The sequence below is a fragment of the Mirounga leonina genome, unplaced genomic scaffold, assembly GCF_011800145.1.
Source record: "Mirounga leonina isolate KUSES-001 unplaced genomic scaffold, KU_Mleo_1.0 Mir_166, whole genome shotgun sequence".
Taxonomy (NCBI): domain Eukaryota; kingdom Metazoa; phylum Chordata; class Mammalia; order Carnivora; family Phocidae; genus Mirounga; species Mirounga leonina.
In genome coordinates, this window is record NW_023270418.1 from 35,384,372 (window position 1) to 35,410,978 (window position 26,607).

General features: G+C 53.0%; 1 protein-coding gene across 1 annotated transcript in view; it reads right to left on the reverse strand.

Annotated features, from left to right (window-relative positions):
• SHANK2 (SH3 and multiple ankyrin repeat domains 2) overlaps nucleotides 1-26,607 on the reverse strand; it is a 480,608-nt gene that overhangs the window by 339,877 nt on the left and 114,124 nt on the right. The window contains exon 10 of the mRNA XM_035013495.1: nucleotides 25,318-25,395. Within this exon, the coding sequence (XP_034869386.1) occupies nucleotides 25,318-25,395 (78 nt within the window). The remainder of the gene's footprint in view (nucleotides 1-25,317; nucleotides 25,396-26,607) is intronic.

A 26,607-nucleotide genomic window follows, 5' to 3' on the forward strand; every position in this document is an offset into this window, starting at 1 on the left:
CCACCACCCACTCCTAGCTTCTTGTCCAAGCCACGGACAACCGGGCAGCTCTGTCAGCTCAGGAGGGATCGGAGAAGACGTGCAGAAGTCTACGTGGATACTTTTAAAATTATTCACCAAAAGCAACCAACCAGCACTTGGTACCTGACAGTGCGCAAAGCTACAGAGAACGGAGCCGAGCGGCCATGCTCCTCGTGCGTACGCGCTGTGTGGCTTCGGCCCTGTCGCTGCACATCCCTGAGCCTCGGCTTCCTCGTCTGCAGCAGTGATAACAGACCCTTCCTCACGGTAACCTGGCAATTACAGGGAGCTAGTGTGTGCAGAGTAATTAGCACGGCCCGATACACAAGCCCTCGAGAAATGGCAGCTTCTACTATAAGAACTCTTATTTTTGAAGAGTAGTCTCTATAAACAATGGAAGAGTACGTTTAAAAACATTAGTACCTAAGGGGAGGAAAGATGAGACTAAGGAGGAGCCTGGGAGGCTCGGTCGGTTAAGCGTCTGACTCCTGGTTTCCGCTCAGGTCATGATCTCAGGGTTGTGGGGTCAAGCCCTGCATTGGGCTCCACGCTCAGCAGGGAATTTGCTTGGGTTTCTCTCTCCCTCCGCCCCTCCCCCCGCTCGCTCACATGCTCTCTCTCTCAAATAAATAAATCTTTACAAAAAAAAAAAACAACAAGAGACTAGGAAGGAGAGGGAGAAATGGTGACTTCTTCATGTTTCCTTTGTTTTATAGATTTGACTTCAGAATGATGCAGATAGTTTATATATCTATAAAAATTTTTTAAATCTAAAAAGCGGTTGTTACAAATCAGAAGTAAAATTAAACAAAATGAACCTAAATGCACATAGAGCTGGTGGCATAAACAAATAGAGAAAAATGATTCCAAATGACTTCCAAACACAGACTTCATTGCACATCCCTAAGGGGATCTACTCCGATGACAAACATAACTTAAACCATCCAAGCATCACATTGCTGGTGGAGGTGTTGGCATTATGACTGGGAAAATTTTGCATGTGCGCAAGGGAATAAACCAGGAGAACCGCAGCACGGCGGACGGAGACCTGAGGGTTCAGCACGTTTGAAAGGAGACACAGAAGCAGGATCAAGGTTTGGCAAAATCCTTGTCCTGAATTACTACAGGCAACACTGAGATGACTTACCATGTACATCATCTTTAAAATAAGACCGCTTGCACTTAGAATGTAGCTCCTAAAACCACTTGGTGTGAAAAGGAATGAGGCTTCCCTGGAAAAATGGTCGCTTCCAAGTCTGAGCAAGAAATTTGCTCCAGGAGCATGCAAACTCTTGTCATGCCAGAAAATATGGAAGCCGTCCATGATGATGAGGTCATGCTCAAAAGGCTTATTAGGAAATGATCTGGAAAAGCCTCCACTGAGCACAGATAGGTGTGATGAAGTGGCTAGAGACAGGTGATCGCGTCCCCAAGAAGAACAGAGCAGGATAAACAAAGACAACAGGCATGTCTGTTGAGCTTAGCTACCACTAAGACCCACCGTGCGGGGCCAGAGTGAAGAGAGGAGCTCACATCCCACAGCTGTTTTTCCCTGGGATCATGTGCACATTCCCAACTCAGGAAAAGGGCTGGGAACCCCAGGCTGATCCCTGCTGGGTGCAGAAAAATCAGCGGAGTGTTTAGCATAAGGCAGGGCTAGTGAACAGTCAAAACTGCAGACCCGAAGGGCCAAAGTCTGGGTGGGAAGGAAGAGTGGAACACTGAATGAGACATTTAGCTGTTTTTCCCTTCAAGACAAACATTTTTTAGGGGACTCTGAACCTGGGAGGGACAGAAGGCTAAGGAGCGAGGTGTGAGCACTGGAGTGCAGGGCCCATCAGGCAGAGGGGCACAGTGAGCACAGCAGATGCTCAGCTGAGAGCATCTTAGGGCCCCACTATGGGAGAAGGAGCAAACTGGGCTGGAATGAATCCTCACAAAACCAACCCAGCCTTGGCTCAGCCCCATCTGCAACCAGCCCCCGACTATCTACCTAGTGCAAGATAGGGTGATCCTCTCTGAAAGCAAATCTGGAGTCTCTATAATTTTTTAAATACATGCCATGCCCGGCATTCTATAAACAATCACTCATCATTCCCAGGGACAGTGCCAGGTGTTGGAAAACAAAGAGAAAACCCAGTCAACAGAAACAGACCCACGGATAGTGCAGACACTTGCGTGAGTGGTTAAGAACTTTACAATAATCGGGGCGCCTGGGTGGCTCAGATGGTTAAGCATCTGCCTTCAGCTCAGGTCATGATTCCAGGGTCCTGGGATCGAGCCCCACATCGGGCTCCTGGCTCAGCAGGGAGCCTGCTTCTCCTTCTCCCTCTGCCTCTCTCCCTGCTCATGCTCTCTCTCTCTGTATCTCTGTGTCTCAAATGAATAAATAAAATCTTTAAAAAAAAAAAAGAACTTTACAATAATTAATATCTTCCAGAAAATAAAGGAAAAACAAAATATCTGAAAAGATGGATAATTTCACCAGAGAATTGGAACACCTAAAAAAGAATCCATTAAAGACCTAAACGTGCAGCCTGAAACCATAAAAACCCTAAGAGAAAACGCAGCCTGTAATCTCTTGGACATCAGTCTTAGCAACACATTTATGGATCTGTCCCCTGAGGCAAGGGAAACAAAAGCAAAAATAAACTGTTGGGACCACACCAAAATAAGAAGCTTTTTTACAGAGAAGGAAATCAACAAAACAAACAGACAACATACTGAATGGGAGAAGATATTTGTAAGTATATAATTGATAAGGGGTTAATATTCTAAATATATGAAGAACTTAAACAATCCAATCAAAATGGGCAGAGGACCTAGATAGCCATTTCGCTAGAGAAGACATACAGATGGGCAACAGACACATGAGAAGATGCTCATCATCACTGATCATCAAAGAAATGCAAATCAAAACCCAATGAGCTATCACCTGACACCTGTCAGAATGGCTAGAATCAGAAAGACAAGAAACAACAAGTGTTGGCGAGGATGTGAAGAAAGGGGAACCCTCGTGCACACTTGGTGGGAATGCAAGCTGGTGCAGCTGCTGCGGAAGACAGAATGGAGGTTCCTCAAAAAATTAAAAAAAGAAATACCCTATGATCCAGTCTTCGCACTACTGGGTATTTACCCAAAGAAAATGAAAACACTAATCCGAAAAGATATATGCACCTCTCTGTTTATTGTAGCATTATTTTAAATAACCAAGACATGGAAGCAACTCAGTGTCCATTGATGGATAAATGGATTAAGATACATATATACACGTACACGTACACACACACACACAGGCAATGGAATGTTACTCAGCCACAAAAAAAAGGATGAGATCTTGCCATCTGCAAATGGGAAACAGAGGAGCCAGTGATGGAGGGCACTGATATGTGTATGTATAAATTTCTAAATGTGTCATCAAAGCCGGGAGATGAAGCGGAGAAAGCTGAGTTGGTGATGTAAAAATAAACAAATTACAATAAAATCTCCCTATGCTTTCTAAATTATAAGCAAAACTAAAAGAAAGGATGAATTTGAAAGAGAAATCTGCACTCTATGGCTGCTAAGAGTTACAATACCTATTATATTGGTATAAACCGATAATAAAGAGGCCCAAACCCAATCCCCAAAACAGGCAAAACCCAATGGGCAATCTTCATACCAAGGAGTCAACAGGTACCAACGGGTGGTGTGAGCCATCAGATGTCAGAGGAGAAAGGCGGCAGCAGGGCCTGAGGGTCCCCCGAGCTCCTGGGCAAAGGTTTCGGGTTTGAGAGTGAGGACCTATCAGGTTTTGGTGCGTTTCTCCCACTCGGGTGGCTGCCCGCATCCCCGGCGCTCACCCCCATTCTTGAGCATTGTGTTTGAACCCCGACTGGCTTCACTCGGCAGCTCCTCTTTCCTTCCAGCCTTGGGCACCCAGCCTACGAGGAGGCAGACCCATCTGTCACTGGCTGGGGGCCATTCAGCAGGGGCCCCGAGACGCAGCAGTGAGCCCTGTGTCCACCCGCAGTGGGGCTGCTGGTTACAAAGACGACACCGTCATCACGGGGAAGGGATGCCAGATCCTGGGTGCCGCTGGGAAATGCTTGCTTTCAGAGGTGCTAGGCTCAGCACCCCTCCCATTCCCCCCCGGAACAGTGCGGCTGAGACCCCTGACTTCACATCTGAAGCATTTTCTATCCACCCAGAGGCTTCAGTGGGCGGCCAGGCCAGGAAGTTACACCGAGACAGTGTCACTATAGACCAGCTTTTCCTCCTTGAGATTCTGGTGAGGACGCCGGACATCACGTCTCTTTCTCTTTCATGGTCTTTTTTTCCTTCCGATTGGAGCCTTCACGTAGGACTGCCTTACGGGGAGGCCACGGTCTCCTTTGAAACATGGCACCTGTAACAAGCAACTCTGGGGTCCGGCTTATGTCTCCCCCCGGATTCAATGCTCTGAGTACCCAGACACAGCGTCTTCTGTGGTTTCTGTTCTCTGGCCATTGCCCGCCCCCAATCCTACAAGGTCAGCTGGACCCTCCGGCCCCACCGCCATCCCAGCGCGCGGGGGGCAGCTTCTCGGCAAACGGAATCGAACACCCTGCCCACCCCAGCGGTTACCCTCAGCGCCGCCCCGCCACTGGCAAGGAAACGTAGAAAGCCTGCTCCAGAACGACAGTTTGCACCACAGAGGGAAGGTGTGTGGGGTTTCGCGGTGGGCCACTATTTATATCTGCATGAATCAGCAGCCCGAAGCTGTTTCTGTCAAAGAAGGCAATGGATAAATACATGACACATTTCATCAGTGACTTTATGGAATAAATACTTCAAAAGTATCCTGCTACACAGACGCTGAGCTAAGAAACACATGCATTTTGTTAAAGACCACCCATCAGAGTGAAGAAAGGCCTTTTAAACCTTGTACATGAGATGCCTGATGGCTGTGGGAACCGCCTGGAAATCTTCAGGGTGCCTGGTAAGGAAACCGCATGTTCATAAAACATGTCCTTGGGTCTCTTCTAGGATCCGAGCCCCACCCCGTGCACCTGCCATCAACACCAGCAGAAATCTTGAAATGTGCCTTTGCTAGGGCCAGATACTTAAAACCTAGTAGAAAAAAAACACACTGAGGCAGGTCATTTCTCCCTCAGAGCGTCATGCCCATGTTAGGGTTGAAATGTAAAAAGCAAACCCACCATCTGAGGGGCACCTGGGTGGCACAGTCAGTGAAGCGTCCGACTCTGGGTTTTGGCTCAGGTCACGCTCTCAAGGTTGTGAGATCGAGCCCTGCATCAGGCTCCACACTCAGTGGGGAGTCTGCTTGGGATTCTCTCTCTCCCTCTCCCTCTGCCCTTCCCGCTTGTGTGCATGCTCGCTCACTCACTCACTCTCTCTCTCTCTGCCCTCCTTGTTCGCAGTAGCTTTGTCCTATAAAGGCACTGTGAATGCTGATTTAGAGACTCCTGAACAGGTGGTCCTAGGGGAGACACAGGGCTAGGTCCCCACCAAGTGATGGACACACAGCTGGCTTGATGGGTGTGCAAGGACACCTGGTTTAATACATACGGTTTGCTCACCGACACTGACCTCACAGAAGCAGGGCTGTGGCTCGTGCCTGGACGAAGCTTAGCAGACACACACTTTTTCTCCCTAAGGCCTGTTCCTGTGCTCAGCATCACTACCTAGCTCTTCAGCACTATGCCTCGGGGCTGTTTTAAGCAGTTAAACACCAACAAAACACAGAAATGCAAAAAAAAAAAAAGAAAGAAAAAGGAGAAAAAACAAGCTGCAAGGTTTTATTTTGGGGTTACAAATAAATTTGTGAGCTGGCAAATTCACAAATGCTGCGCCTACAAATAACGTGACAGGCCAGAGGGGTTTGCAGAATCCCCTTGTCTGGCCACATTAACAAGAAGAGGCGATCCTCACTTTCTACCACTAATCACGAGGCCCTCGTCTGTCTCCTGGTTGGTCCGTCCCCACCCGCTGGAGACAGAAAGGTGAACCAGTGGTTAGAATCTTCTGCTGCCGGGTACGGAGGGAGGGAGGCAGGCACACATCATACGCTTGTTGAGACATCTCAAGATGTTAGCTTCTCCGTTTAAAAAAAAAATAAGAGCCCAGAATACAAAACAGACTCAGAAGAAACACATGGAGACAAAAGAGTCTTTGTACCTATTTTATAAACAGTAATGCTTCCCACAGTGTTAAAATGAGTAAGAATCCCGGAGCACTGACTCTGAATTCCATTTAAATATTCATGAAGATTCCGAACTCCATCTTCAGAAAAGATCTCACCGTTAAATGCCCCGTGGAGCCCCGTGTCAGCCTTCCCTCCTGTTCTGTGCTCTGGGTCATTTCACCGCCTGGCTCAAGAGCGGTTAGACCGGATGGAGTGGGCTCGTCCTGTGGATTTGGGCCAAAGTAGGAGAAGCACTGCAAGTCAACGCAAGGAAGAGAACCTAAGGGAGCAGACCCCCTTGGGAAGTGATGAGTTCCCCATCTCTGAAGGGGTTCAAGCAAGGGAAGCCAAGATCATGAGGACATGATAACTGCCAATAAGACACAGGCATGGTCCAGGTGGCCTTTGAGACCTTTCAGCACCATGAATCACATGTCCAGATTCCCAGATGTTATAACACCTGCTGCCCCCTCGGAAGATGGCTCAGATTCCACAATTCCTTTGTCACTTTTAGGAGAGACTCCAGGAATCACAGAACTCTCCCTTCCACCCCGTGACCCAAAGATGTTTAGAAGGAAAGGCTGGTGGTCTCTTTGAAGGGAGAGGTCTGAGACAGCTGGTCGACCGGTCCGCAAGCCGAATTCAGTGAAGAAGAGTTCTCAGCGCTGACCAGGCATTGATCAAGGGCTTGTGCTTGGCAGCCTAAGGTACGTTTGCTGAGATGGGAAATGGAGGGTGGTTGTCAGGGCAACCCTCACCCCGAAAAGGGCCTTCTTGCAGAATGCTCCTGCATGATCTCCTGCTGGTTTTCATCTGGACCATGAGATAGGGTCCCAGGGCTTGGAATGGAGAGACGGTGCGTGGAGTACAGTGAGGGCATTTGCTTTGAGGCTGATTGATTGCCGAGACGGCGGAGCGTCAGAGATGCTCTTTTCTCGAGGAGGAACCAGATTTCCCCAAAAAGCACTCACAGGGCAGAATCGGGACCAAGGAAGAAACACATCACAGGACTGGTAAGGTGGGCAGTGCTGGAGGGCAAGATTCAGCCAGCGGCCCTGAAGCCAGACGGGCAGTAGGACCAGCTTCCAGCCCCCACCAGGCCTGTGCCAGAGAAGGGAGGGGAAGACGAGCTGCCAGGCGGTGCGGGTGACCAAGAGTGACAGCCAGTACCTCCTGGGTGGGTGGGGCTGGAGGACATGCACACAGATCAATTCTAACAAGACTCCGAGGCGGACACAGACCTGCAGAGTGAGAGCTCAGACGAAGCTTCTAGAAAAACAGGGTAAGAGCGACACCCACGAGAATGCAATGTGCACAAGACCTGCCATTCCTTTAATCTGTGTGCCTTCCAGCATGTGCACATGCGGTCATCGTTCATTAGCGCGTATCATAATAAGGAAGTGTGTTTTTGTGGAAAAGTCTGACAGCATCATCGAGGGCAGGACGCCAGCGCTTGTGCTGGGCTTGGCCCCAAGAAGGGTGCTCAGCGTCACTGTGGTCTCATCTCTGACACAGGGTAAGGACAGGCTTTGTCTCAGGGGCTGCCATGGGGACTCAGTGGCTGGGACGGGAGTGCAAGTGTCCCAGGGCCACTATAATGAAGGACAGACGCAGCAGCTTACATCAACGCACATTTAGTACCTGGCGGTTCCAGAGCCAGAAGTCCTAAAATCAAGGCGACATCAGGGCTGGTTTCTTGTGAAGCTCTGGGGGAGAATCAGTTACCTGGCCTTTTCCAGCCTCCTGTGGCACCGTGTTCCTGGGCGCACAGCCCCTCCTGGGTCCACGAGGACAGCAGCCCAGCACCATCCATCAGCCGCTCTGACCTACGCTTCCTTCGCCATGTCTCCTCTCACTCTGCCCCTCCTGCCCCTCGTGAATGACAAGAGACCACCTAGGGAGTCCAGGACCACCTGCCATGTCAAGACCCTTACCTGAATCACACCTGAGAAGTGCCTCCTGCCACAAAAGGGAACAAAAGCATGGGTTTGGGTGATCAGGATGTAGACATCATTAGGGGGCCTCTCCTTGGCCCCCACAACAAAGAAAGCAGTTGACCGTGCTCACTACAGAGAAGCAAGCTGTCCGTACCACCTAAGAGGCACCGGGATGGTGACAAGGAAGGTGACGAGGATGCTGGCAGGGATGGAGAGCGGAGGTGAGTGCCAGAGAGTAAAGATCTGCAGCGTCGCGGGCCACACGGTCTCTACAGCGTCTGCTCAACTCTGCCACTGTCGCTCAAGAGCAACCACGGAGAAAACACAAACAAATGGGCGCAGCAGTGTTCCAATAAAACTTTATTTACAGAGATAAGACAATAGGCCAAATGCAGTCCAAATTTGCCAGCCCCTGATGTTGTGTTTTCCGGGCTCCAGTCATTCTACCTCTGCCCGGACGAGGCTTAGACAGCCCTCCCCATGGCCTGTGAGTAGTAGTAGGGCCTCCTGGTGGAAGGGAAGTGGATTCTTCCCTGCCCCACTGACTCTGGCTCTGCCTGCTCCCTGCCGTCTCAGCCTAAAGAGCCAGGTCTCTTCGGCCTGGGTCCTGGACAGAGACGAAACTGGGACCAATTTTTCTGGTGTTGTCACTAGATGGCTGGAAGCCAGTGAAAGGGTGGGGATGTTTGTTACCACACATAACCTAGGCTGAGCTGACTCATGCACGTAACAAGTGCTAGTCATTATTATTGCATGTTACTCCAGCTCTTTCTCAGGTACCCCACCTGGCTAGTGTGGGATGCCCAACTGGAACCACTCCCAAATCACCACCATGCCTGGGACAAGATGACTGGCTGCGGAAGCTGATTTTGCTGTTCTAAATGCATTCTGAAATAGCAAGAACGTAAAGAAGCCATCAGCTGATTACACACGATCAAATTATATTCCACCATGGAAAGGCACAAAGCATGGACACCTGCTACAGTGTAGACGAGCCTCAAAAACAGTATGCTGAGCAAGAGAAGCCCATCCCAGAAGGCCATGTAGTGTAGACTCCATTTATACGAAAGAGAGAAATCCACGGAGACGGGAAGTAGGTCCATGGACGTCAGGTCCTGGGGTCAGGTCGGCGGATGATGGTGGAAGGGTTTCTTTTGGGGGATGAAAGTGTTCTAACGTTGACGGTAGTGGTGGTTGCTCGAATCTATGAATACACCCCAAACCAGTTAACTGTACACGTTCCATGGGGGAGTTGCACGGTAGGAATTATGTCTTAATAAAGCTGTTTTAAAGAAACACTTAAGCACAGAGCCCTTGGAAATCGAGTTCAGGGGCCACTGCCACTCCCCTCCCACGGCTTAGAGGGACACCGTATGGGCTGCTTGGACCCCAGTCGGAGCTGTCCGCTTGGCCACGGCAAGTCAGGATGAGGGGACGGAGATGCAGAACGATCATTGGTTTGTGAGCTTTTTCCAGGTGGGGACATTGTCACCGGTGGCCAGGGGCAGTGTTTTCTGGGTCATCTTTAGACCTCACCTAGCCCTCCCGACGGAAGAAGAGAAGTCCTGACATGCCCCTCTGTTAAGGGTCAGCTGCTGGCTACCACAGTGTCACTGCATGGGTCCCCGATTTTGACAACCACCGTCTGCTGGTGGGTCCACCTCGTCTGCACAGATACACACTCTCAACTACCCCGATTATTTTTCCAAAGGGAAAAATCACCCTGCTAACATTTTAAAGAAAGAATGAAAAACATCATCCATTTTCCTTCAAGCCTGTAGAAATCCTGGCAAGTCAAAATTAGCATAACAAATACTGCTGTTCTAAAAAACTTTGAGTCTCTGTAGGCAATATTTATTAGCCATTTCCATAAGCCCACTCGAAACTTCTTAGAATTACCATAATCTGTCTGACACCGTATCTTCCACCAAAAATGTCTTCTTCCAGCAGAAACCGTGATGTTCTTGGAAGAAAAGAAAACATTTTGGGGACACCCAGTTCTGGGCAAAAGTGTTGGTTCTGCCTTGCCGATGGACACCTTCACGACGAAGACCAAGTTCCTTTGAGCAAACAGAGTCATTGTCTCTCACAAGGGTCACAGGAAATCCTAATTTCCAGATGGACTAGTTCTTCTCTTAAACCGTGGCCTGTAGGAAGCGAGGCCCCATCTCAGACGCTCCAGAAACGGGATGAATAAGGACTCTTCAAATTCAATTAACGACAGCAGCAACAGGGTCCTGCTGGGTTCCACGTCTGTGCTGTCCTGGCCAGGGGGACCACAGACATAGAGAAATGCACCCCATGGCAGGCGGGACCCCCATCGCTGGCTCTGGGCCCATTTCCAGGAAACCAGTTCTGGTTTCCACTAACCAGAGCCACTTTCCCAAGTCAGGCTGCCACGCCTCCCCTTCCCAGGCTGTGAGCAGCACCCTCTCCTGAGCGTTCCGTCTTGTGCTGGGACAGAGCAGAGCCAAGGTCAGAGGAAGTGGAGAGTCCGCCAGACCCTCAAAGACCCCACACCCACATGGGGGACACCAGCTGGAGGGCAGGGGTGCCCGTGTTTCCCTTACAATGTTGTCCTGGCGGTTGCCACACAGACAAAACTCTTTAAAAACACACAGTGTGCCACCTTACGCCCAGGAGGACGGCAAACACATAAACCGAAGCAGAAACAAGGGCTGGCGAGGAAGTGCAGAGCCCTGGGCACGGCTCGAGGATAACGTGACGTGGGGCAGCCGCTGCGGAAGACAGCACGCGGTTCCCTAGAAAATGAACCACAGACTTTCCACGTGGCCCCGCAAGCCCACTGCCGAGGTGTCCACAGAGAGGCGAAGGCAGGGCTTGGAGAACCACCCGCTCACCCACGTTCACGGCAGCATTATTCACGGCAGCCATGCAATGGGAGCGCCCAAGGGTCCATCCACGGACAAAGGGAAAAACAAGACGTGGCCCGTCCACACACTGACTGTCACTCAGCCTTAGAAAGTACGGACATTCTGACACCTGCTCCAACGCAGATGGACTCTGGGGACACGATGCTCAGTGAAATAAGCCAGACACAAAAGGACATATATTGTAAGATTCTGCTCATATGAGGTCTCTAGAGTCTCCAGATTCACAGGGACGGAGAGTGGATGGTGGGTGCCAGGGCCGGGGGAGGGATGGGGCTCCGTGTCTCAGGGGGACAGGACTTCAGTTTGGGAAGATGGAAAGCTCTGGAGACAGATGGTGAGGACGGCTGCACAACAGTGTGAATGTACTCAATGCTCCTGAACTCTGCACCTAAAATAGTTAAGGTGGTAATGTCTACATTATGTAAATTTTACCATGATTGAAAAAAAAACGAATTTCTAAATTCTCTTGAAAAGCAAGATCTGGCAACATCGGATATGTGTATTTTACCACGATTTTTAAAAAGCAAACGTGAAATAACAAACATACCCCACAGATGCTCGCTTCCTACTGCAGATCGAGGGTCTGTCTGTGGCCCTCCCTGCCGCAGGTTGCGAGGGCCGCGTGCATCGGGCCAGCCTCCCCTCCCCCTTCTCGCTCTGCTTCCCACACCGCCCACACCTGTTCACTATGCGACCTCTGAGCACAGGGTTCCCAGCCTGAGAAGGGACCCTTCCCACCCACCTGCACGCGTCTGAGCAAAGTTACTCAGCATTCAGACGTCAGATGAGGCGCTGCTCCCAGGAAGCCTGCTGGGCCCCAGATGATGCAACCCCCAAATAGGCTCACCTGGTGCTTAGCACCCCTGTTGCAACCGTATTTTATCAGATATAAGACAGCACGCATGCATGATGCTCGCGGTTTTATGTGCCCAGTGATGGAAGAGGCTGCCGACACGCCTTCCGAACACTGGGGAAAACTCTTCAGACCTCACACTGCTCATCTGGGGACAGTTCTGCCCACCGTGGGGAGCTCTTATGGTTTCAAACGCAGCTGATGACAGCTGTGACAGGTGAGCAGAGAGCCCCCGAGAACAGGTGGGACACAGCCGTCACCGAGTGGTGGGTGGCACGACCTTCCGAGGGAGCCGCTGTGGGCGCCCGGTGAGAGTGGGGGCTGGTCCTGCGCGTGTCCCGTCCTCGGGACTCACGGACACACAGCAGGCTTCAGGTAAGTACTCGCTGGACGGCCACTGAACCTGGGACCTCAGGTGAGTGCCAGGGGCCAAGTGGCCGGAAGGGGAACCCTCACAGGTACCCCCCAGGTAAAGGGTGGTTCCCCAGCAGTAAGAATCTCAACGTGGGGCCTCCTGCCTGGGGACACATGGCATTTGTGGGAAGTCTGTGTTGCACGGGTGGGCGCCAAGCGGTCCCCTGTGCTTTCCAGAGAGCCCACGGGGGGTCCCACGAGAGCCCGTTGGCTCTAGAGAACCAGGAGCGGAGAGGGGGCTCAGCTACGGGCAGAGCAGATTACACAGTACATGCTGATGGGTAGGCGTCCTGCCATGGTCACAAGAGCTCCCCACGATGGGCAGAACCGTCCCCAGATGAGCAATGTGAGGTCTGAAGAGGACAAGTCACTAAGGAGACCAGGACCAGTCATCGGAACAAGTAGGCTTAACTTCTAGAACTTTCCGTTCTTGAGCTGCCTGCATCTGGCCAGGGGCAGAGCTTTAAAACGGAGCAATGGAGCCCCAGTGTGGACCTGGGAGGGGGCTGGAGCAGCCTGTGCTAACCACCCTATTCCCTTTCCCCTGTATTCTCCAGTCAGACCGCTGGGTCTATTATCCCGTTTCACAGACCGAGGGACGGAGTCTTAAATGAGTGTGCAGACCCGATTCCGTGGCTAGCTGGGAGCCAAAGCAGGAATCAGAGCCAGGGCCCTGGGCTCAGAGAACCCACGGAGCCATCCCGAATCCATCCCAGAAGGTCACCCACGTTTCCAACACCCTAAAATCTAAGGCCACGGCCGGTTCTGTTCCATCTGGCCACGAGGATGTGAACTTACACTTTACCCTTTTATTGCATGGACAAGCACACCTACTCTGTGCCAGGCCCTGAGCAGGGCGCTTGGCTTCAACTGAGAGATAAATGACACACAGACTCTGCCCTAGACGATGCCTTTCCAAGACAAGTAAGCCCTCTGGGAGAAGGAGGCTCGAGAATGCTTGGCAAACTCCAAATTCTGGAAAGCACAGCAAAACTTCATCCTGAGGTCTTTCTTTGTAACGCTAACAGGTGTCTTAAGCCAGACCCCGTATTATGAATGGCTCTTAATAAAGCTGGGATTTGGAGCTCCTACCATGGAAAGCCTGCGGCGTCCCACTCGGGCCCACACCCCCTCCCAGCAGCACCAGCTGGCCCACCCGTTGGCCTCGCTCCTGGACCCTGAGGGGTGAGGTCTTGCCCTAATTGAGACCAATGTGGCCTTCCTAATGTCGCAGCAGGCAGAGACTTCTCCCTCGTGAATAAACAGCGTTCTTTAAATGCCAACTCTCTAGAGCCTATTCTTAAACGTTAAAAAAAAAATGATGGAGAAGAATCCCTCTACTAACACCAACTGAGAGCCTCCAACTACCTTTAAAGCAACAGACAAAAGGAGTATGACCACTGCGTGCTTGTCTTTGCTATAGATTTCTCTATTTTGCTGGCAATCCCGTGGCTTCTAGTGAGCACGCCGGCAGGTGGAAACCACAGTGGAAACAGTTCTCAGTTCTCAGCAAGAGAGAAAGAGAGAGAGAGAGAGTGAGCTGGCCAGGTCAGCGATGGCAGGGCATCCCCACCTCCATGGACCTATCTGCCCCCCCCCCATACGGTCTCCTACAGAGAAGGGGCCAGGCTGTGAGCAAGTGAACACAGTGAAGACCCCAAATGGTGGGCAAATTACACTGGCGCCCACCGGAGGTCCCTGACATGACTCAGTCAGCACTGAACATCGTGGAAGAAACGTCATTCCTCATTGCAACCAGCTCCTCGGGGTCCCTTTCCTTCCTGGGATTTCTCGATCAGCCTGCCCTTTCTGGAAATGCTGCTGGTAGCTGCAGCATTTAAATTGGGAGCCTGGGATTTGTAGCAGGAGACAGGCACCCCAGGCTGCCCAAGCCCCGGTTCTCCACCTGGCGCTGGAACATGACACTAGGCAACCCCGGACAAGCTAAGACACCGGCCGGAGGGACTCTGGGCTTCAGTCAAGTCATGGGATCGATGCTGCTTATGCCCAGGAGGAAAGCTGAAAATCACCCAACAGCAGATACCCAGAGGCATCCAAACGGAGAGGAGAACTAGAGTAATGGAGAGCACAAACGTCATATACAAGTCCCTAAGTCAAGTGGCAGAATACATGCCCAAAAAATCAGAACCAAACAGAAACCCCAAAACCTTTCACTGAGAACTGCGGACTGGCTCTATTGAGGACCCACCTGGGCGGACCCTGCTTGGTGCCTCAGTGCCTGAATGAGGCCCGCCTCCCACCCAGATGGGCTTCAGACGGGGGACGGGAGGCCACGTCATCATCTGTCCCCTGCTGTCTCTCCGACCCTACAACCTCCTCAGGGCCCAGGGAGCTGGGTGAGCCTGCGTGCCATGGACGACCCAGGCACCAGAACATTCTTGAAAATGGCTTCCTTTTGGCCCCACGGACTTGGTCCTGGGACTGGGTATGACTGTGACCCTGGCACGTGACCCAAGTTCTGTGCCTGGGCTGTGAGTGGGGATGTTACTGACCCTCAGCCCCAGCGAGCCTGGTGCTGAGGAGCTGCTCAGAGGATGCACGTGTCTCCCACTGTGGGCACCGAAGAGGCAGGCAAGCATGACGGGGAAGGCAGGACTTAGGGAAACCAAGTCTGGGCCACGACACAGCGCTGTCCCTGTTCAACTCAGGAGCTGACTGTATTTCAGGAACACAAACCCACTTGTTGGGTCAACCAAAAAGGCAGTTTGGGGAGAGAATCTCATGAAAACCTAGTGTAGGATGTATGGCCGCACCTCTCAGAAGCCAGGGGACCTTTGGGAGCCGCACTCTGCGTTGGCCACGTGTATGTACGTGTGTGCTTGTGCGAGTGTGTATGTGTATGCACGTGCATGCACGTTATGTGCATGTGTGCATGCATGTATGTGCGTGCATGTCTGTCCCTCTTACTGTCTCCTAATGCACATCACCTCTTCGTTCCTCCATTCAACGTGCCCTGCCCTGGCCCCCCTTTGCTCCCCCAGCATCTGGGTTGCCAGAGAGTTCTTTCTGACCCTGGCTCAGTCCCAGCGTCCTAGGGGGCACAGTTGGATTGGTCCAGACTCGGTCATTCTGCTGAGGTCCGGGTGGGAGCACAGCTTGGGGGCCTTAGGACAGGTTCCCAACATCACTGATGGGCTGTCCCAGGTATGTCTCCATAAGCCTGGAGGGGATGCTCAGAGGCTGAACCACACTGAGTGGGTAGGCAGAGGCAGGTGAACTTCATGAATGTCATCCATGTAGTTACTGCTCTGGGGTTTGGTTGGAACAGCATTCCCTCCCCAAGGAAGGGCATGTCCCTAAAACTAACACTCACAGTACCTCAAGGGGTAACAGAAACAAAGGTTAGGTGAGACAGATGGAGACCCTGGGAGACCAGGATGATGTGGGGTGAGGGTATCCTCTGAACACCCCCTTCAGGGAGGGGCCTTGAGCTTCCCAGAGGGACAGCAGTGAACAGGACCAGCCAAGCGGGGTGGGGGAGGGAGGCTCCAGGCAGAGGGAATGGTGAACCCCTACCCAGAACCCTCTCCTCTGCCTGGCTACTGTCCTTCCCTCTTAGGGTGGGCAGAATAACTGCCCCCAAAAGACATCACAACTGAAACCCTTGGAGCCTGTGAATACATGACCTTATGTGGCCAAGAAGGGTGTCTGCAGACGTGATGAAGTTGATGATCCTGAGATGGGGACACTGTCCAGGGTTGTCCGGGTGGGGCCTAAACATAACCACAGATGTCCTTAGAAGAAAGAGGCAGAAGGAGAATTGAATACAGAGGAGGGGCACCGTGAGCATGGAGGCGGCAGCTGGAGGGGCACGGCCACACCTCAGGGCCCCCTGGAGCCCTAGAAGCTGGAGACAAATTTCCCCCAAATTGCCGTGTTGAAGTGCACCCCCCATGGATGGCACTCGGAGGTGGGGCCTTTGGGAGGAGGGCAGGGTCGGATGAGGTCATGAGGTGGGCCCCGCAACGGGATCTGTGCCCTGGTGAGAGGAGGAGGGGCAGAACTCTCGGTCCCGCACGCACACGTGGAGGCAAGGCCACGAGAGGACACGGCGTCCGGGAGCCAGGAGGCGGGCCCTCGGCAGCCACCGAATGGGCTGGCACTGGGATCTCGGGCCTCCGGCCTCCAGACCCGTGAGGGTAAATGTCTGAGGCGAAGCTGCCCGTTCTGTGCGACTCAGCGCTGGCAGCAAGTGCCCCAGCCACGCCCAGGCCCACGGTTCACCATGACCGTCTACGCCTCATCTGCAGGCCGAGAGCCAGCCAACTAGGACTGCATTTCCCTTGAGTAATAGCCGTGTTTTAACATCTGCTTTTCGGGGTACCTGTAATTAATTCATCCCCACGTTCTGACAGAGGTGTCACTTGAACAGAGCACGTGTCCCCTCCAGGGCAAACACACGGGGCCACCCGTGTCCTTTGTGTCCAGGTGCCACCTGTCCCGGCGCCGCCCACCCCTCGGCGCCCACCAGGCTGGTGCTCTGGGCTCGCGCCAGGCCGGGGTTGGGGGGCGCATCCTCCAGCCGCGTGCACGGGAGGCTCGCAAGGGTTCCTGGAATAGGGGCTCACAGGGCTCTTCCCTCAGAGTTTCAGAGGAAGGACTCAATTCGAGGTGGACGAGCTTCCCGTGCTGCTGCTGGAATGTTTGCCCCCCGATCTTTTGGGTTTTTTTTAAGATTTTATTTATTTATTTGACACAGCGAGAGAGGGAACACAAGCAGGGGGAGTGGGAGAGGGAGAAGCAGGCTTCCCGCCGAGCAGGGAGCCCGATGCGGGACTCGATCCCAGGACCCCGGGATCATGACCGGAGCCGAAGGCAGACGCTTAACGACTGAGCCACCCAGGTGCCCCTGACCCCCGATCTTTGATGAGGAAACTGGCTTTTCTCTCTTGAGACTTAAGAATCATGTTTTTATTTTTATTCCCAAAGTTCTGGGCTCTCGTGAGCCCTGTCCTGGCCGTGGCCTTGGTTCCCGTGTCATCCCGGAAAGTCAGGGGCCTTTTTGATCGGGCATCTTGCGTCCTGGTGGGTGGCATTGTCTCGAATAACCTCTCTGCTAATTTCTTCTCTTTTTCCTGCTTCCTCTGGAAATTCCATCATTCAGATGTTGGGCGCAGGTGGTGGTGACTCCTTGAATTTCTCTTGCCCATCTCCTCAGGCTGCAGCTGTCAGAGGTCGGCTATGTCATTAATAACTTCCAAGAGCCCCTCGAACGCCCCACGGCACACACGCGGTCTCCTCCCTTCTTGCACTGAGGATGGTGTATGTAGTCTTTAAGTTCCCTTCTGGGCTCTGAGTTTCTCAGGTTCTGTCCAGCACCTCGATTCCTGCTTGTTGAGTGTCTCCCTTTCATGCTGGGGTTTCGAGCCAGCCCCAGTTTCCATCAGAAGCACCTGCCCACAGAATGGAGGCTCTGGGGGTGGGCTGCTCTGGCCAGCAGGAGGCCCCGCAGGCTGCGTTCACAGGGGGGGATGAATCACGGCACACTCAGGGTAAGGGTTCCATGCCCAGGGGTGACAGCAAGTGCAAAGGCCCTCGGGCAGGAACGTGTTTGGTGTGCCTGAGAAAAAGCCGGATGTCCGGGCATCTGGAGCAGAGAGAGCAAGCCAGGAGAGGGACTCAGGAGGTGTGAGGTCGGTGAGATCCCCACAAGCCGGGTCATACGGGCCTGGCAGGTCACAGCACATTTAACCAGTGCTCCCAGTTCCAGCCCCATCTGCATCCTCAACATGGTGGAGCCTGGCCTCCATGAGATCTGGCTGGCCCCCAGCTCTTTCCACTGAAGGCAGGTGGGGGGGTTTTCCCCGCACTATCAGGGCACTTGTCATGTGCCCATCTGCTTCTCAGTTCCCTAATTCTCTTGACCTCCTTCTTCTCCACTTCCTGGTGCTGAGGACTGCTGACCATGTCTCCTGCGTGTTTACAAACTGGCCGAAGGTGCTCACGAGCCTCTCTCAGCTAAGGGAGAGCGGCACCTGCTGACAGACCCCTCTGGGCCCCACCCTGGCCTTGGCTGAATGTCCCCTGGGCAGGAGGCTGGGCCCCCTTGTCCTCCCGCCAGGTGCCTGTGGTGCATTCTCAGGGGCGCCCATCCCTGATTCCCGGCCCACGGGTTTCCTTGCTGCTCTTCAAACACACCAGGCACACTCTGACCCCAGGGCCTTTGCATGTGCTGGTTCCAGACCCTGGAAGGCTCCCCCCAGGGATGTGCATGGCCCACTTTCTCCCTGCCTTTTCCTCCGTCTCTGCTCAGTGTCCAAGGCCATGTGAGGTTCCCGTCATGAAAGACCCTCCCCCATTTCTCTCCACCCCTCTCCCTGCTTCACTGTCCTTCAGGTTATTCACCAACCCTGACCTGTTACGTGTTTATCTCTTTCCTTATGAATTATCAGTCTGGCTGGCGTGTACCCCGCGAGAATAGGGGTGTTGTGTTCCTCACCGACGTGTTTCCCCAGCACCCAAAACAGAGTGTGGCTCTTACGGAGAACTCTGTGTGCTGCTTGAAATAATGAACTTGAAACCCCATTAGTCTCATCACAGATATGCACAGTGTTCCACCCAAACATTTCTAGTTACCCAGGTCCCTAGACCCTAATCCAGAAACACAACTTCCACGTGCTTGTTTCTATGGAACACAGAGTCTGAATCCCAGATAAGACTTACAGAAAAACTTAAAAAGAAGGTATATGTAAACGAATGGCTTGCCCAACTCCTCATCCTACGCAGGGGTGACAGGCTGCAGGGCGTGGAGGGGGGAGACCAGCCAGGCCACAGAGTGGACGAGTTGGGCCAGGGTGAGCAGGGAGGGGTGCGGGGGGCCGTGGCAGATGGAAAGCCTACACCTTCCCCAAGGGGTAGGCCTGGGGTCCCCAATCCAACTCAAATGCCAACTCGCACAAAGGCTGCCTTTCCTAATTTTTCAAGGGAAGCTGAAAGTCTGAAATCCCTGGACATTTAAATGTTGGCAAAGAATTTCATTTTTTAAAAACCCTGGGCAGGCCACAGTCAAAAGCTCTGGGGTGAGATCAAACAGTAGCTGATTCCAGCCCCAGGGTAAGTGAGAGCAGGTGTCCTGTGTGCCTGCCAGAGGGTCAGCGGGTCACAATGTGGGAGGCAGGTACCCACGGCACCCAGGTCCTGCCTCGGTGAGCTACTGTTGAACGCGCCGGACAGACACACCGCAAGAAGAAAAGACAAAAACAGAATCTGGTTGGACAGAAAAATATAAAATTTTTCACTGCTCACCACAGCCAGGGCTGAGACGAAACCGACAAACCCGCCATCATCTTCGAGGGTCCCAGTGCTGCTTCCCCCAGAACATGCGCAGTGGGGGTGAGGAATGAGAGGGAAGCCTCGAGCGTCCGACGTCCCCAGGTGTGGCATCCCCGGGCATGTCTCCCGCGACCCTCGGCTGCGGCTCCAGCCCTGCTCCCTGGCTCCCAGGCCAGCCTGTTCCGCGCTGCTGATGACAGCAGGCCACACCCACAGAACCGTCAGGCCTCCCCCGTGGAGTCCTGATCCCCACCCCCTACACCCCTTAACTGCTGTAATTATCCCCATTGCAAAGGTTTGGAAGGGGCTGCCTGAGGGTCCCGGGGCGAGTGGCTCACAGCAACAGGAACTGATCCTTCCCCCACCTGGAGGCCAAAAGTCTGAAACCCAGGTGTGGGCAGTGGTGAGCTCGCTCCAGAGGTGCTGGGGAGGGACCTTCCTGCTCCCCCAGCTGCTGGGGGCTCCAGGAGTCCCCGGGGCTGTGTCCGGGCCCCTCAGCACTGCCTCCGTGGTCACGTGGCCCCTCTGTGTGTCTGTATGAGTGTGCATTTAATGCCGTCTTACGCTAACTTTGCAACCTCCCCATGTCCACTCCCATCACTTACAGCATGGAAGACGGCACAACGGGAGAGATCCTGGGACCGGGCCCAGGCTCACAACGTCAGCACGGAGCGTGAGGTCATGGAGAAATGAAACCGTCTGGACCCTGCTCTAAAATCCACGTGGATTTCAATGACACGAGCCACCAGCAAGCAGTTTGTGTGTTGAGTCGCTCAACAAAGAAACAGATTCAGAAAAGTGCCCGGAGGGAACCAGGAACAGAGGTTCCCTCTGCGTGTGTTTACGCAGTTTCCCAGAGAACGTGCAAAACCAGACCAGACGTGCCTACAACGTCAGACTGCCTTTGCCGCCGGCCCGGCCCCCAGCCCAGGAGCAGCTGCTTCAGTGAGAGCACGATCAGCACAGACAGCACGCGGTCTTCAGCAGGGTGCTCATCACACCGTCTCGAACTGAAGGACGGATCCACTCCTGTCTACACCGTGGAATGAGTGAGCTCGATGGGAGCTCCATGCCAGGTACACGAGACGCGGGGTCTGAAGGACGACAGCCTCGGCTTCAGAAAAGAAACAAGGTCACTTTCATGAGCTCAGGGCTCCCCCAGGGGCCATGCAAGGCCACAGGCCGGAACCATCGAGTGAATCACAGAGCGAAGAGCTTGAAGACACAGAGAGCCATCGGGATGGAACTTATGGGGATCTGCCCCCGGGGCAGCCACAGCCCTGGGATTTAAAACTCAATTCCTCGTTTCCTGCTTTGGCCTTTCTCCTGCTTGTATGTCCAGCTTGGTGGTTGAGGAGGAACACGGGGTCCAGCGGGAGCACGAGCCGTGGGAGGAGCCCCAGGAGGAAGGCTCCGTGGCGGGCGGGGCAGAGAGCTGCGCCCACTGAAAGGCAGGCCACGCCACGGCCACTGTGCACCACCTTCCCCAGTCCCGCCCACACCGCCCTCCCACTTCCTCCCATGAGCACCGGACACCAGCCCTCCGGAAGGCCTCTCCCTCCATGTCCCCTTCTCCCCATCCCCCGCGCTTCTCTGCATCTAGACGTCTGAGCGGCAGCTGCTGAACACGGTGGGGGACAAGACAACCGTGACACATGTGGGGAGAAAGGCCGCCTCTCCCCGCACGCACGCCGGGTGCTGAAGACACCACGGAAGCCCCTCTCGGGGGGGGAGGAAGGATTCATCATTCGCCTGAGTGTCAGCCCGAGGTCTGCGGGGAACAGACCAGCAGGACACGCATGTGTGTGTGTGTGTGTGTGTATACACAATTAAGATACTATTTTAAGGAACTAGCCTGTGCGACTGTGGGGGCTGGCAAGTCCACAATTTGTAGGACAGGCCGGCAAGCTGGGAACTCGGGCAGGCTTTCTTTCTTTTTTTTTTTTTTAAAGATTTATTTATTTATTTGACAGAGAGAGACACAGCGAGAGAGGGAACACAAGCAGGGGGAGGGGGAGAGGGAGAAGCAGGCTCCCCGCCGAGCAGGGAGCCCGATGCGGGGCTCGATCCCAGGACCCTGCGATCATGACCTGAGCCGAAGGCAGACACTTAACGACTGAGCCCCCCAGGCGCCCCTTGGGCAGGCTTTCTATATTACAGTCTTGAGCCCGAATTTTGTCTTCCCTGGGAAACGTGTTTTTTTTTTTGTTGTTTTTTTTTTAAGGCTTCCCACTGATTAGAGGAGAGCCATCCACATTACTAGGGAGGGTTAACCTCCTTTACTCTAAGTCCCCTGGCTGTAGACGTTAACTGCATCTGCAAGACACCTTCACAGCCCCCCACACACACACTAGGGTCCGATTAGATGGCTGGGTGCGCCTCGCCAAGCTCGCCCAGCAAACCAGCCACCACGCTGTTCTCTCTCCCTGGCTGCCTGCACTCCACCTTCACACAGACTTTCTACGCCTTCAGACTTCTTTCCTCTCTAATTTCACAATCAAGATACATTTGGTTTTTTTCTTTGTTCCCTTGACTGAGCAATCCAAAGCACAAAGGATCCCTGATGTCGTTCACTCCATGCCAGGATGCAAGACATGGTACCTGTAAGAGGGAAGTGTCTCCTTCACTCCAGACCCCAGAGCGCTGGACAGGAGGTCAGGAGGCCTGGAGACCACAGACTCGGCCACTAACTTATTTTGCATTCCCATGCATCCATCTCTCTAGAATTCCATTTTGCCTGTAAATTAGGAATAAAAATGCCTACCTCACTGGGTTGTCGAACATCAAATGAGAACATTCAGAAGAACATTTGTGAGCTTTAAAATTCTGTGCGCCAGGAAAGATTCATCATCATCACCACCACCATCACCTTCATTTTCTTCACTATCACCACCATCACCATCATCACTTTATGGGTTGAATTTGTCCCCCCTCCCCCCACCAAATTCAAATGGTGAAATTGTAACCCCCAATACATTGGTATTTGGAGATAGGGCTTTTAGGGAGGTGATTACGGTTACATGTGGTCATACGGGTGGGGCCCCAACAGATGGAATTGTTTCTACGAGGAGAGGATGGGACAGCAGAAAACACCCCCCCCACCACCGTGTGCACAGAGGAAAGGCCAGTGAGTAGTTCACCATCTATTAGCCACGAAGACAGGCCTCACCAGAAACTACATTTGTTGGCTCCCTGACCTTACACTTCTGGCCTCTAAAACTTCGAGAAATAAACGTCTGTTGTTTACTCTGCGCGGCCTGTGGTTTTCTGCTGTGGCCGGTGAGCTGACCAAGGCAATCCCCGCCATCAGCATCCCTGCCTAATACACACCCAAGTAACAATGTAAGAGCTTCTCCTCCTCCCCCACTTCTCCTTAAAAATCATCTCTCTGGGATTCTCAAGCCCCTGCAGGCACCAGGATTTCTAGGCGGCTTCTCAAAACCCAGAGCACAAAGCCCTGCCCTTGAGCTTCTGACTCAGTGGGACTGGGAGGCTGGGGGCTGCGTATTTGCATTTTCTCTCAAGTCCCGAAGTGTTGCTGATGCTGCTGCTTCAGCATTTGGATGAAATCATTAAGCAAATGTTTGGCCAGATGAACTCGTGAAACGGTCCAAGATTTCTTAGAACAGCAGCCGAGGATCATGAGCGTTTTGCACGGAGCACTTCTGATCCCCTTAAACAGCACAGCAAGCCATCATTCCCCCACACACTCAACGGGAAGGAACTCTTCTTCCATAACCGGGAGGCGGGCGCTGTGACGAGAATGAGAGCCGGGCACTTCGCAGGTGGGGATCCGCGGGCTGGATCACATCTCCGTATCATTGCAGCACGAGAAGGCGGGAGATGAGAGGGACGGAACCAGCTCCCCAAGTCAGTGGAGTGCATCTGGGCATGCAGAGCAGGCACCCCAGGCTCTGATCCCACCTGTTCCATAAGCAACCTTCGCAGGGCACAAAGTCCTATCATTCAACTGCATTTTGCATAACCGTCTTCCAGAACCATTTGGGCACTTAGGACAGACAGCCTTGCACTGGAGTGGGCTGGGAGCGTGTACAAGGCATCCTGCCAGGACTCCCGTAGGACTGCCCCGTGCCAGGGGATCACTGCCTGGGGTGACGGTTTAGCAGGACGGACCAACAGGGAGGCCACCTATGTGCCATCTGTCCCGGATGCCCTGCAAGGCTGTGTCCCTGGAGCGCCAGGTGGCGGTCACAAGGCATTGCCCCAGAGAGCCAGAAAGGGCTCTTTTGCATTACCCAAGGATCAAAGGCATCAGCTGTCCTTTTTAAGCAATTTAAACAATGTTTTGACTTAAAAAAAAAAAAAAAAGAGGACCAACGACATGCATAATTTGGTGGCAAAGGAAATCTTTAAACAAAGACTACCACCAAGCCACAGCAAAGCCCAAAGGGGCAGACATGGCCACAAAGAAGTGGATGGTGCCACGGCTCCCTCTAATCACCACTGGCAAGAAGACATTTTCCCAGAGAGTAACCGCAGTCTTTCTAGACCCATGAACAAACCAGAAAGTCACCTCTGCGAAATATTCCCATTTTGCTCTAACCACCTGAAAGCCATGAGATTCAAAACCACAATCCAGGCCCACCGCAATGAGCGAACTAAGTGAACTTTTAATGGTGGTTATAAGATGTTCTGCCCAGTGTTTCAATTAAACTGGTTCATTTTCAAGACATCAAACGTGTACTTATTAGTAATGCCTCAGAAGAGTATTAGGAAAACCATCCATGTGTGTCAGTTCTGAATTAAAGATCTCTCTTGGCTCAAGAAGATGCAAAAATTACTTCCAAATAAAAATGACAGTCACTTAGATTTTCAGTCAAGTGGAGATTAGCGGACAGTGTTTGCCATAACTTAACGCATCAGCCAAAAAACGCATGACCCTAAACCATCCGGTCAGCTGCATCGAAATCAGATGAGCCCCGTGTCCGCGTGATGGGATTTTACTCGGTCAAGAGGGACGGAGCCCTGGCACGTGCCACCACATGGACAACCCTTGAAACTGATCTGCTGAGAGAATGCAGCTGGACACTGAAGGTCACATGTGGTGCGGCTCCTTTTCCATGAAATGCCCGCAGAACAGGCAAAGCCACAGACAGACAGTGGATCAGTGGTTGCAGGGGCCTCGGGGGTGGGGGAGAGTGGGGAGCAATGGCTGATGAGTGGGGGGGCGCAGGGTTTTGTTTGGGGGTGAGGCAATTCACACAGTAGTGATGCTTGCACAACATCGGGAATGTTCTTACGGCCACTGAAATGCACCCTTGGAAGTGGTCGAAATGGTCAACGTTGTGTGATATGCATTCTACCACAATTTAAACATAATTAGGACGGCAGCTTTGCACCCCCCCCACCCCGCCGTGGAGCACCTTGCCGACCGACACTGGTCCAGGGTTGCTCCCCTCCACTCAGGGACCACAGGCCCCATGGGGGTGCCAGAGATGACAGGCCGCCACCCCAAAACAGACTCATGAAGGCTTTTCCAGAGCTGCCTTCTCCAACACCCCACAAAGACGAGTCGCTGCAGGGAACAACTGACTGAAATGTGTCAGCAGCTCCAGCACGAAGTAGGGATGGCGCCAGGAGCACACAGCCTCCGAACGCAGGCGACGTCCCCGGTGAGACGGGCCCGCCTCACGTCCAACACACGGGTCCACGCGGAACCCCGCGTGGCCTCCCGCGACCGCGCACACGCAGGGGATGCTGGCTCTGCGAGCCCCCCACCTGGAACGGAGTCTGGCTGTTGTGGTTCTTCTGTTCCTTGTTCCCGCCCCGGAAGAGCAGCACTCTGGCACAGCTATCCTGCAGGCGGAAAGAGAGAAAGCGGTTTGTGGGTCGGCAACACAGACAGGCTCCAAAGGAACAGGCTCAGAGGCTCGGCTCCCAGGGGACTGGGGACGTGCCCGGGGAAGGTCCCCAGGGGGCCCCTCTGCTCATCGGAGTGGTGAGGAGGAGGGGGAGCGGCCCCGCACCCTATGAGGTGAGGCTTAACTTTTGCAAACACTTTGGATGACTTGGCAGAATCTACACAAGTGTCTAATCCGTGCATCCCATGGCCAAACAATTCGACTCTTTAAGACTGCCCTATAGAACGCCTTGCGTGTGTGTATAAAATATATAACAGGAAAAATACCGGAAGGAAAACACAACAAAAAAGAGAAAACCCGGAGGCACCATAAATGTTCTAAAATAAGGGACAGTGGGAATGCATTCTAGAACATTCTTCACCTAGAAAGTTGTAGGAAAAAAACAGGTAGATCCACAAACCCATAAAGAAATACACCAAGAACTTCCAGGTAGAAAACACAGACTTTCCAAGTAGAGAGTCTCATAACAATAATACAGCGTAACTCCGTTTATGTTTGAAAAGCCTCAAGGGGATGAATGAACAAACCGTAAGCACCAGCAGCTGCCAGTTCCGAGCGGGAGTGACCTGGCCAGGTGGAACCAGGACTCCAGAGCCCTGCAAGACCCCCGCCTCTGCAATCTCTTACAAATGCTCTGCACGGCCCAATGAGGATGCTCGCTGGAAAGTCCCATCATAAACACGAGAATAAATCCTCACCAGGTACCGCCATTCATGCCCTGCCAGGTGGGACCCAGCCAGGGGCCCCCTCCCACCAAGGGAAGATTGTGAGTCAATATTAACCAAGCCTGAGACATGGTCCATCACTCTCCTGTTAATCAGAGTCCACATGAGATCACGTTCCAGGGCTATCTCAAAAATAAAGGGCAAATGGTTTGCTCAGCTTGGTAACAATCATACCTTGTGTGTGCAAACGTGTATGCAAGTGTATGTGTGTACACGTGTGCGTGCAGAAGTGTTTGTGGGAACTTGTGTGTAGGAATGTGTGTATGCACATGTGTGCGGGTGTGTGTGCAGCTCTGTGAGTATGCACGTATGGGGCAGGCGTGTGTATGCATGTGTGTGCATGTGTATGCGTGTGTGTATGCATGTGTGTGGGCATGTGTGTGCATGTGTGTGTGCAGCTCTGTGAGTATGCACGTATGGGG